Source organism: Rhamphochromis longiceps, linkage group LG13 (assembly GCF_057381845.1).
Source record: "Rhamphochromis longiceps isolate RC_006_pf linkage group LG13, R_longiceps_female_GT1.1, whole genome shotgun sequence".
Lineage (NCBI taxonomy): Eukaryota > Metazoa > Chordata > Actinopteri > Cichliformes > Cichlidae > Rhamphochromis > Rhamphochromis longiceps.
This window is the reverse complement of record NC_140569.1, coordinates 25,113,172-25,125,721: the sequence shown is the minus strand read 5'-3', so window position 1 is coordinate 25,125,721 and position 12,550 is coordinate 25,113,172. Positions and strand designations below refer to the sequence as shown.

General features: G+C 44.5%; 1 protein-coding gene across 1 annotated transcript in view; it reads right to left on the bottom strand.

Annotated features, from left to right (window-relative positions):
• Positions 1–404: 404 nt before the first annotated feature.
• Positions 405–12,550, bottom strand: part of ptk7b (protein tyrosine kinase 7b) — a 75,271-nt gene continuing 63,125 nt past the window's right edge. Inside the window, exons 6-20 of the mRNA XM_085428665.1 lie at positions 9,626–9,756; positions 8,054–8,320; positions 7,506–7,642; positions 7,255–7,390; positions 5,250–5,369; positions 4,796–4,945; positions 4,275–4,422; positions 3,701–3,828; positions 2,770–2,970; positions 2,316–2,477; positions 1,989–2,221; positions 1,804–1,884; positions 1,341–1,492; positions 1,066–1,244; positions 405–977 (exon numbers count right to left, since the gene is read on the bottom strand). Of these exons, the coding sequence (XP_085284791.1) occupies positions 817–977; positions 1,066–1,244; positions 1,341–1,492; positions 1,804–1,884; positions 1,989–2,221; positions 2,316–2,477; positions 2,770–2,970; positions 3,701–3,828; positions 4,275–4,422; positions 4,796–4,945; positions 5,250–5,369; positions 7,255–7,390; positions 7,506–7,642; positions 8,054–8,320; positions 9,626–9,756 (2,386 nt within the window). The 3' untranslated portion in view covers positions 405–816. The remainder of the gene's footprint in view (positions 978–1,065; positions 1,245–1,340; positions 1,493–1,803; positions 1,885–1,988; positions 2,222–2,315; positions 2,478–2,769; positions 2,971–3,700; positions 3,829–4,274; positions 4,423–4,795; positions 4,946–5,249; positions 5,370–7,254; positions 7,391–7,505; positions 7,643–8,053; positions 8,321–9,625; positions 9,757–12,550) is intronic.

Below are 12,550 nucleotides of genomic sequence, written 5' to 3'. Positions count from 1 at the left end.
TGCAAAACCCCATTCCTTATCTGTCTGTAGGGACAACAGTTCAGTGCATGTACACACACACTCACTCAAACACACAAAAGCAAACAATTTGGGGGATTGTACCCGGTGGAGAGAGAGCAGACACCTGAGGGGTCAGGGTGGCGGACTCGGGATGCAGCTCGATGTAATTGCGAGGGGAACAGACCAGTTTAAACGACCTCACTCGACACACTAGTAAAGTGGCTGATTATCTACAGAGGCTTCATCGCTCCACTGCAGTCCCACTGTGCCCCACTTTCTCTTCAATATCCTCTTTAGATTAATGAGAAAACTCCAAGGAGTTAAGTGGTGACGTGACATTTCAGGCAAATCCTTTGCACTAATCAGAGCCAGCGAATGCACCATCATTCCTACAAACTTAGAGAGTGTGTGTGAGTGTGTGTGAAGGGGCAGAGGCACTGAGGTTGTGAGGCTCCGTGAAACGAAAACGGCCGCAGACGGGCGGGGTCACAGTGGAACCACAGGCGGAGGCTGGAGGTGGGGGAGGATCGTCCATACTGCGGTGAAGGCAAACTCCTGGCACTGCTCGCACGAAGCCATTCATACAAAGGGTGAGTGCAGTTCCACTCATATAGCAAACAAGTCTAATCCACACTCAAAAAATTGTTGAAATGCATAAAAAATTAAAGTTTTTTTTTTTCTTTTTTCTTCCCCCTCAACTCTCTTCCCTGAAATGTGTGAGACTAAATAATCCAGCATTCCTGTCTGTATTTTAGGGGAAGGGGGGCGGGGCAGAGTTGGTAACAGTTCCTTTCTGCTGTGAGATGATTGGTCACTTCAGACTTTGCTGTCAGAGGGCAGCTCTCCCAGGGCGTGGACGATGTCGGTGAACGAGGGGCGCTCTTTGAGGCTCAGTGCCCAGCAGCGGACCATCAGCTTGTAGATTTTAGAGGGGCATCCGTCCGGAAGGGGTAGCTTCAGCTTTCCTGCCTGGAGACCTGCAGAAAAATGGGATGAGATGCCTTTTAAAGAGCGATTCCCTCTTCCTGGGGTAAAGACAGTAATGTGTTGCAGCGTCAAACTCACCTTCTAACACTTCGTCGTCGCTCAGTTTGGTGTATGGCATTTCCCCATGACTGAATACTTCCCACATCAACACTCCGAAGGCCCACACGTCCGACTTGGTGGAGAAGTCATCTTCAAACACAGACTCTGTTGGGAGCCAGCGCAGCGGGATCCACGCCTGCCTGTAGTGGTAGTACTCACTACACATGTGAACACCAGAGAAATAACAAAGGGATGGAAATATTAACCAGATGATTCTACTCAGAGGAGACTTTATTGTATGTTTTTGAACAGACCTGTTGTAAACGTCCTTGCTGAGGCTGAGTGACGACACTTTGACACGCCTCTGACTGCTGATCAGGCAGTTTCGGGCGGCGAGGTCTTTGTGAACGAAGCGGTGATTGGAAAGATGCTCCATGCCCTGAGCCACCTGAGTGCAGATGGAAACCTGGAGGGGGAAAAGGGGGGGGGGGGGTCATGGTAGAGAGACTTTGATAAGAACATAGAAGTTCAAAGTGAGCAAAGTTCAACAATTCCTCAATGGTTACTGTAACTTAACAGTGATGAGTTCAGAAGGTTAAAGGTCAAGCTACAATGGCCTGTTTCAGACAGGATGGCCTACACGATACTGCAGCAGAGCCCAAAGACAAAAATACAGAGCTCTGTATAACAGTTTATTTCCGTTTCCGTTTATTTCAATGGCTTCTGGTGTGCAGAAGGCTGTTATATGTCACTCATGCTGCACAGTTCACTGCTTACTTTGGTCTTGGTGCTGATAGGCTGACTCTTGACTTTGTCATCTTTGCTTTTGGAAATTCTCAGGAACTGCTTTAGATCTCCCTGGCATGAGAAAAGCAGACATAGAGAGCAGTGCGTCAGGTACAAAACAACATTTCTGCACTTCTTCTGCGTTTGTGTCTGTATGTGTGTTAGTGTGAGATTACCAGGTCATAGTACTCTAGGATCATGTAGTGAGGATCCGCCTCCCTGCAGAGGCCCAGCAGGCGGACGACGTTGGGGTGGCTTAGCTTGGCGAACATTTCTGCTTCCCGGCGGAAGTCGAGTTGGAGCTGCTCATCTCTGGTCTGCAGGCTCTTCACAAGAACCACCGTCTCCTCCTCGCCCTCTTCGATTCCCTTAGCTTTGGATAGCAGCACCTCCCCAAACTCCCCTTTTCCTGAGCAAACATTCACGTGACACACAGCAAAATGTGAGCGCAGAAGCGCAATACACTTTTTTCACAGAAAACAGAGATGCATAGACTACTCTACCTAAAGTCGTGATGGTCTGTAGGTTTGTCCGGGGAAAGTGGAGCTTATCGTTGTTGACGTGGCTGTGGCGTTTCTCTGTGGTTGCGATGGTACCCATGTTGGTGAGCGCCACCTCTTCCTGGATCTCAGCAGTGGTGTGGCCGTTCTGTTGGACTGCTCCGCCTGATGAACACAACAAATATTCTACTGGGTCAAAGGTCACAGACGTAGTACAAATATGAATAAATCTGATCGATTTAGAACATGTTTTATATAATATGTTAAAATGCATTGTATATACAGAATATAGAACGGAGGAAACAAACTGATACTTGTTGCTCTGCTCAAAACTTTTTTTTGCCTTTTTACATGTTAAGTGTAATCAATAAAATGAACACAGGGTGGCAGCAAAGATCTTGAAATAGCATACAGGATTATTGTGTAACTGTAACCACAACTTTATCAGCAATCATACCATTAAGGCACTCCATCTCGGGCTCCTCTCCATCCTGGCCCTTCTGCATTCTTTGGGCGTTGCGTCTCTTCTTGCAGTAGAACATGAGTCCCAGGACCACAATGATGTAGGCCACAGCCGCTCCCACCGACAGACCGATTGTTTGGATCATCTTGTAAGGAGCCTTTTCATCCTCTTCAGTCGGGAAATGCACCGGTTTGTCTGTTTGGCACAGGTGAAAATTGGGGCTGACTAAAACGTGGCTAAGAAGTACACTGTGCATGGATTTAAGTCTTACACACACAACAGACTGTGTTACCAGAACGCTAAATCTTTCACCACAGTGAAAGATGCAACACAGTTGATGGTAAAAGCATCAACTTTAGTGTAAACACGAACGTAAACGTTTCATAGAACAGGATTTTAAAAATAAGATTGGAACAAGCGGATGATAGAAAAGGTATTTGTGGTGAATTTTAACACAGTTAAAACCACAAACCGACTTACAAACATACATACGGTCCTTCCATTTATCTGAGCTGCCCTGTTACAGTCAATTACTTGTCTTTTACAAGGCGCGACAAACATCTAAATTTAATTGTCTCCAAAACAAAAAAGCAAAGCTGGAATACCATCCTGCTACTTTGGGAGAAAATGAGGTGATGTGGGACACGAGTGCTAGTGCGTGACTGTAATTTTCAGCTTTAGTCGGCACACAAGGAGCCACAGAGTGCGAAGCTTTATTAGATCCAGCGTCTGCCCGATCCCATCACCTCGGTGACAGCCGTGGCGTCAGAGACGCGCCTGTGGTTATTAACCTGTCCGCACGGATGACAGACAGAGGCTGAAGGTTTAATTAAAGCCTTCATCCTACACTTGTGATTCTGTGCCCATTTGCTCCTGATAAAGCAAAGCCTGTGTATGCAAATATGTACGAGTGTGCCAAACTCACCCACTACATACAGCTGAGCCACGCGGTCTTTGATGCTGCAGCTGTTTCCGGCCACACAGGTATATTTGCCGGTGTCATCCGTAGTCACGTCCCTGATCACTAGGGAGCCATTGGGCATCGTTTGGAACCTGGAAGAAGGAGCGAGACAGAAAAACACAGAGGTCTCAGTGTCCAATCTGAATCTGATTTTATATCTGCATCATTAAAAATCATCTGATTTAAAGATAATGGCTATAATTTGTGCAATTCAGGGTCAAGAAATGCAGTGCTTTCAGAATACATTAATATATTTAGCTAACATTACCAAATTAGACCATCAGGGCTATGATTGGCCCAGCACAGGAAAGTGGGGAAAGCGTGTTTAAATAATAGCTTTATTTTCTCTGGCACATTCTGACGGAGCAAATGAAACGTGAACTCTCATACTCGTTTGTTTCCAAGGTTATAATTCTATGTTAGCACAAGCTAAATCCACAACGAATGTGTGGAGATGGAGCTTTAATCAGTCGTGTCAACTGTGTAATCCTAATCCATGAAGGCTGAGCTGTGGAGAAGACAAATGTGTTTCGTTTACCTTCTGTTATTACTGATGTCCAGCGGCTTGTCTTTACCCACCCAGTGGATGTGAGGCTTGGGATCGCCCGTTGCCTGACAGTGCAGGATCGCAGTGTGACCCTGGTACACCGTCGTGTTGTCTGGTTCCACCTTGAAGCGAACGTGCACTGTTTGTGCACAAAAAGCACACACACAAACACGCACAGAAACAAACAAATCATATTAATACAACACTTTAACCACATCTGGGGCGACAGCACCTCTTTTACAGCTTGTGCTGATTGTGGTCACTGTCCTCCCAGATAATCTACAACCCAAACGCAATTCATTAACCAGACTGTAAAAAGGCCACCAACTACACAATAAATGCTGCTGTGTTTGAAACTTAATGGCAATGATCAGTGACCGCCTTGCTATAAAACCACCCTCACATGCACCAAGACCACAAGTCCTCCTGATGTGGGGCTGATGACTAATACAGTAGCGTGGACCCTTTCTTTCACTACTCCCTGCTTCCATGACGATGAGACAGTGGTTTACCGGCTACGGTGAGGGTCACAAAGGCCCGGATCTCCCCCTGGAGGCTGTTGGAGGCGATGCAGGTGTAGTTGCCAGCGTCGCTTCGAGTGACTTTGGTGAAACGGAGCTGGCCGTTTTTCTGCTTGACGTGAGGCGGCAGCTCTCCTCCATCTGCAGGGGGAGCCAGAGAGACACACGGGGACAAGAGCTGGTCTGGTTATCCATGTGGGATTCAAGTGGTTAATTAGACTATTATGGCTACTGCAGATGGAGGAGGGAAGTGATCTGTGGTGATAAATCGCCCTCACGTTGTGTTTATTCTACACAGGTTGCTACATATTCTTGCGGAAATGACATTTGTCATCATAAGCATTGAAGAATTAATGCCTGCTAAAGGGTTCTGGGTGAAATATTGCTCAACAGCCATTCCTCATCAGATCTGAAGCTATAGCAAGTGGAATCAGTGGCAGCAGACCTGTTTTGGACCAGCGGATGGTGGGGGGCTCTCTTCCTTTAGCCGAGCACTGGATGGGGATCTCTTTGTCCAATTCCAAGCACTGGGAAGGCTGCGGGGTTGGGGTGAACTTTAGTTTCTCTGAAACACAAGTAAAAGCACAGCACACGTCACACACGGATGACACTAAGCTGACGCAAATCATGTTCAGACATATTTGGGAAAAATGTGTCAACAGGCACGACGAGCACACAGATCTGATGAGCGTAAAAGCTGAGATCTATCAGAGGTTGAGATCATGGCATGTCACACCTTTTATGAGATCAGATAAGAATTGATCATGGAGATACCACGTTACAAATGGAGGCTAAGCTAAAGCTGTTGTGTGTGAGTCATATTTTACATCTCTGTGGGTGTCCTGCAGGGTCCCCAGATCCACAACACAGTTATAGAAAACCACGCACACAAGCCCACAGCCATGACCACATCGCATTTATTTTTCATCTCAGCGCCGTATTGCTCATCATTCTCTCGCTCATTACACATCATCTTTATCTCCGGGAAATATCTTCAAATAGATTCGGAGCAAACAAAGGATAATCCACTGTATATACTAGAGATGGACCGATCCGATATTACGTATCGGTATCGGTCCGATACTGACCTAAATTACTGGATCGGATATCGGAGAAAAATAAAGAATGTAATCCGATCCATTAAATATCACGAAAGCACCTCACAAAACTTGCAACACCCCGTAACTCACCTCAGAACGTTAGCACATCGGAGCAGTATGCATCACGTGATAGAGCGGCTGTGGGATGCTGGACCTGTCGGTGGTCTGGATAGCATTTGGAGCTTCGCTAGCAACCCGGCATTTCATCTCCGACAAAGTTATCCCCGAGAGAAGTAAAGCAAGTGTGTAAGTCCATCTCTGAATGTTTGTAAAGCATTCCTGCGTTAAGCTTAACAAACGACTGCCTCTTCTTGCTGCTACTTCAATCATGAAACTGCTTAACGATCAGCTGATCGGCTTTTCTGTCGGGAGTCCGTGACTCTAGTTTGCTTTTGGCCCACTTTGCACCAGACAGAGGAAACCAGCGGCTGAACAACAGCAGCACGTTTAAGCTTGATCAGCTGTTGTTAGAATTTATTTATTATTACTTTCTACTCCAGGATCTTTTTCTACGTAGCTGACGGCTGGTAACTGTGCAGGGGCGGATCTAGCAAAGTTTAGCCAGGGGGGCCGATAGGGCATTAACAGGGAAAAGGGGGCACAAAGACATACTTTTCTTTCTTATTCTCATTTAAAATGTCTAGCTTTTAATAAATAATTATCTGACACCCAAAGTTTTAATTTGATGTAAAATGAATAGAAGTCAATTACTGTATATAGTGACTATTAAGTCTAATATATACCCTAGTAAGCTATAGTACTTTTTCCTTTGGGAAGGTACCATCTGTGCAGTCTGCAATTTTGTTGAAGAAAGATGTTGAATCTATTTAATATTTCTTGAAAAATAATTGATTTCTGTGCATTTTTTTTCACACTGCATCAAATTAAGGTTGATTACGTCGATTAAGCATCATGAGGTGGAGCGTGAGGGGTGGTTCCCTATTTTTTATTTATTTATTTTTATTGTTGCTGGGAGTTGGAACTCTATTAGTTAGGTTGCTTAATATATATGCTAAGTACTCTTTAAAATACCAGAATAGGGAGGATGGTGTAGGTTTAAGTTTATTAGATTGATCAGTATTGCTGAACTATGAAATATTTTTTTTGCATACAGGTATAACAGAATAGCTTTAGTGTAGTTGTTGTTTTAAACTTGAGTATGAACTTATACAAAATGCAGCAAGATATTTAAAAAACAGTTTTGTTGATTAAAAAACACTATATCGGATTCATATCGGTATCGGCAGATATCCAAATTTATGATATCGGTATCGGTATCGGACATAAAAAAGTGGTATCGTGCCATCTCTAGTATATACTGATCAGCTAAGTGATTCCCACGCATCTTACCGAGCACAGCGACCTTAGCATATCCCGTCAGCTGTCCACCCAGAGTTTTGGTTTGACAGCTGTACACATGTGCATCATAGACCTCCACATTGTTGATCCTGAGGGTCCCGTTAGGGAATATCTTAAACCGGATGTCCTGGTGAGACAAAAAAAAGACAAAAAGTTTTAGTAAAACTGTGAAGGTACAAACAGACCAGCTTTCTTCTGTATGTCGTTAAAAGAAAAAGACAGTGAGGAAAGTGAAAACCTACCTCGGGCTGAATGATGTTGCTGCTGCGGAACCAGGTGACCTCAGGTTGGAGGTTGGCTTGAGCGTGACAGTGGAGGTAACCGGGTTTACCTTCTTCTAAATGGCTGTCCTTAGGCATGTCCACCCACACTGGGGGAGCTGTGGACAAAGAGACAACTCTTCAGCTACATATCGCTGCCCTGAAGGAATATCCAATGTGTCAATCACCTAGGCTCACTGAACAGACAAAATACACATTAGCTTCTGTTAGAGGACCCAATGCTCCCAGCATTAATAAACCTACTGTAGGATACATCTGGGATACTGGATGTATCCTGCTAACATTAGCAAGCTTGCGCTCTGCCCTCTCACTTCATGCTCTACGCATCATGCTTCTTAGCTCTCAAGATCCCATCTTCCTTTTAAATGCCTGCAACACCACAGTTACAATCTAAACTTTGATCATCTCCGTGTATACATACAAACGACAAACAACCACTTTAAAAGTACTTTCTGTACTTAGTTAAAGTGAATTTAGGGTGCATTTAAAGTGGTCTTTGTAGGACTTACTGGCCACAGTGAAGGTGACCTCCTGTATCCTGCGTCCAGCCTTATTCTCGGCCACGCAGGTGTAGGTGCCCGAATCTCCCTTCTCCGTGGGACTGAAGACCAGATATTTCCCATCTTGGTGTACTCGGCCCTCTGTGGGCACCCGCTGACCTTCTCTCTCCCACCACACCACTGGCGGAGGTTTGCCATGTGGGGCGTTGCATTCTACCTGCTGCAGGCTGTTCACTGTGAAAACCTTCGACGCCCGGGGCACCATGTCTTCTATTTCTGTAGCGGGAACCAGAGAGAGCGAGCAAATGTTACGAACTGACTTAGCAATTCAAATGCTGACGCTGGTTCATTAGAGGACCGCTAATAATCATCAACCTGTGCTTTAACCTTGTACGAGCCTAAGATCTAAATCAATTAATGAGAAGAAAACACATTTCTCAGCAAATGAAAGAGAAGCAGAGCTGCGAGAAGAGGGAGGGCACTGAAATGAATGAGGCGGAGCCACGACTGTTTCAACTTGTCCCTAAACACTGAATTCTACTGTGACACAATCCCCTATAATGCCTGCAGGGATTAGCATCAGATTAAGTGAATTAAGGTATTTAAATGGAGCTGTGGTTCACTGGGTTAAAACTGCAGATACAGTTGTACCTTGTTAATCCAAAACCCTTGGGGGGAGAAAAGGGGCTGCTGGAGAGGGGAAGGAAAAAAAAAGTGCCCGGGACATTGAAATGCAAAGAAATTTTAGCCCTGAGCTTATTCAAAATATTTGACGTGCGTGCACTTGCATTTCAAAAAGCTGGCTGATTAGTAAGATGAGAAGATACTACAGTCATCTTGTTGTAGTTTCAACCTCAATGAGCTGTTTTAAAGTTGTTTCAAGAGGTTATCTGGGAAGACGCGGCGCAAGGAAAGAGCCGGCTTTGTTAGTGCATGCACAATATTAAAACAGCTTCACTGTGTTTGGACTTGTATATAATTTGGTTCCCCTTCCTTTTAACTTCTTCTTCTTTTGCACCACCAAAGACTTTTATTTGTTGTAGTCTTAAAATGTCATTTTCACATTACACTGATTTATAACACTTTAGAAACAGTCATCTCATGCAAGGAAAGCTGCAGCGTGTTTTAATGACGTTCGGCATTTCACAACCTCCTAATTACACTGCTCATTACCCTGGTTGAGTCACACTGATGAGTTATCTAATGTAACATCTACTGCTTGAGTAAAGCGAGTGCCAGGTGCTGTTCACTTTGGAGGAAACTTGATGAGTTAAAAAAGCTTGGAAAACAGCTGGACGCTAAGGGGAAACAATATGAAGGGGAAGCAGCAAAATGCTTCTGTACGGCGCGTGGTAGTGGATGCAGCTGGGCCGGATGTCAATACAGGAATGTGATTATCATCGGAGAGATCTGGGCACTAAGTGAAAGCGGCAGAAGGAGGAGGAGGGAGGGAGGGGGGATTAGAGCAGGAGAGATGGAGGGCAGTGTTCATATGTAGCCCGTTCCACTCAGATTATAGGATAACAGGGGTTTCTAATTGTTTACGCTCGAGTTTTGTATGTGTGTACGTGTGTGACGCACCAGCTATGAGGAGGGAGGCCTCCAGCGTAACCTGTGATCCTCTGAGGCCGCGACCGACACATCTGTAGGTCCCCGTGTTCCTGGGCTTGACCTGGGTGATCAGCAGCGTCCCGTTGGATAGAAGGAAGACTCTGTAGAAGAAGAGAAAGAAACAATCTCTCTCAATCACTGATCCACAAACAACATTTCGCACATTCTTCGCAGAGAAAAGCACAGCGGAGAGAAGATTTCTGCACAGATACAGCCAACGAACCTCAAATCTTTCTCAGTCTGCATCTGCAAACCTTTCTTAGAGGTTTCGCTTTGACCTGCAAGTCAACTGCCCGAAAATTTGGACTTTCCATTCTAATTTGGCCCAATTCAGTAAACCCAAGCCATCTGCTGCTCTAAATCTGTAGAGGTAAATGCTAAGAATCTGTCCACGGAAAACAAAGAAACAAATGTGTCCTACATTTTGAGTTAATTAAAAAGAAAAAAAATCTCGTGCTTCAGGAGGCCTGTCCTGACAGCTGGCCCCTGGAGTCTATCAGGCCGATGGGAGTATCAGTGTCAGTGATGGACAGAATGAGGAGTAATTAAAGGCAGACCTTAAGCCAGCTTCGGGGATGACAGAAAAGGAGCTGAGCATCCGGCACAGCAAAAACAGAAGATCCCAAGTCACTGCAGAGCTCATGGGAAAAACAAATACTCGGAGAGGAAAAAGGAAAGCCACTGCAGAATGATCTGCATTCCCTCAGAAGAGTTTTCCAAAAGCGGGGATTCATATAAGAATATCTAGTTCCACAGTGGATTCCCTCAGGAAAAGTGAGATTTCTGTGTCATCCCTTCTTCTTTGTTTAGGAGAAAGAGGGAAATGAGCTTTGGGAGCTGGTGTACATTTCCACCTGAGAGACGGAGAACTAGTCTGTGGAAACAGGCCAAAATAACTAGAAAACAAAATGAGCAAAGAGCGATTTTTAAAGGCAATCACGAGTATGGTTTCACACGTTTGACCCGTGGGGCAGAAACTGGCTGCAAAAAAATAGCCTTAAGCTCCAGATGGTGTGTGTGGGGTTTTTTTTTTCTTGGTTTCACACATTTGGAAAAACAGTCTACACTAGTTATTCATTCATTCGCTAGGGGAGGTTATCTAAACAGCCTAAGTGCAGACACAGATGATATCACTGCAGAGAGCTGCGTAACTTAGGGACTATAATCAGCCCAGATCAATAAACTAAATCACACAAAACACCAGGCTGCTGTGGAATAACCTAGCCACAAAGAGGTTAGGCTTCCATGCTTATTACTGAGTCCTCATCACTGCCTAGGTGACCAAACCTGCCTCTGACAGGCTCATTACACAAATGACTAACTATTGATATTGGAGTCATTCACCCTGCCTAGCTCAAAGAGCACAGTAATCACTTCAAAATAGAAAAGCAGGATTGTACTCTACGTGCGGAACGGGCTCATGTATAAGCATGAGGCGCTATGAAAGCTGGCATGATATATAGAAATTTATTATGAAGTCCTATTTATAAAGACGGGGGATATGCTGGTAATCTGAGTGTAGCTCGAGGGTCTTTTCCTCTCAGAGCGTGGACACTGGAGACCTGCAGACTTCTCTGATAGGTTACAGAGAATGGGTTTGTTCCAGTGATGTGCAGACTGAAGAAAAAAAACTTTACCGTGCTTTTTTTCCCAGTAATAACATTCCTCAATGTGCAATTTATCTTGAGCTTTGTGTTGAAACAGCACATAGAGAGGCGAGAGCCCGATGCTGGGGTTCCACCTCATCGGGCTCATAGGAATACCAATGGCTGCACACTAGGGCTGCCACAAACGATTATTTTGATAGTCGACTAGTCACCGATTATTTTTGCGATTAGTCGACTAATCAGATCATCATCCATTGGACGTACAGCGTACAGCTTATTGCACCAGCAGCATCTGGTCTTATATAACTATCATTAGCTTACAGCTTGAAGTGTTTGTGCTAACTAAAAATAAAGACAAGATGGTAGTTTATTAATTTTTAATGAAATTTGCAGATTGTTTCGGTGAAGTTTAATAAACTCCTTGCTTTCTAAAATATAACAGGACACCGGAGTATATTATCCAGCGTCTCACACTTCTGATAATCAGCTGTCTGCTTGAAGTTTATTTAGCTGTGCAAAAACTATAACTTTAATCTTAGCCAAACCGATTTACTCAGGAACAAATAAAATACTAAAGAAAGCCAAACAATAACATTTTAAGTTATCTAAGTGACTTATATATCATGTTTAACCTGAGTAGCGAAAGACAGTGGTGGGTTTGAAAACGATTTGCCGGGAGTCCGGTGTTCTCACGGCTCTAGTTAGCCTTGCCCCCGCCTAGCTAACGAACTAGTGGGTAACAGACGTCTCCGAAAACGTCGGAGAGCTTTTGAAAATATGTGGTGTCTTGATAAACTGAGCAGATATTTGAGGTTTACACAGCTACATTCTCGCCTGAAAATATGTTAAACGTTTATTTTGTGACCCAGAAAGAATAATAAGAGTAAAGTTAAAACTAACTAGCTGCCGCCATTGTTGACAACTGCGCTGGGCTGCGCTATGAATTCTGGGACACAGCTTCTTCTTCTTCGGGGTTTAACGGCAGCTGGCATCCTTGTACATGCAGTGCTGCCATCTTCTGTTTCAGTCCGTTATTACACCCTTAAATCCTACTACTCATTCCTGCGTCCTTTGTGATCTTACAAAGCTTCAAACGATGCGTCGACTATTAAATTAGTCGTCGACGATTTTAATAGTCGACATAATCGTGACTAGTCGACTAATCGTGGCAGCCCTACTGCACACTCAGATACACAGGAATCATGCTTATATGATGGTAAGGAGAAGGAAGAGGGGTGAAAAGGGGGTGGATGCAAGATGGAAGAGGAGGAATCGTAATTAAGACGTA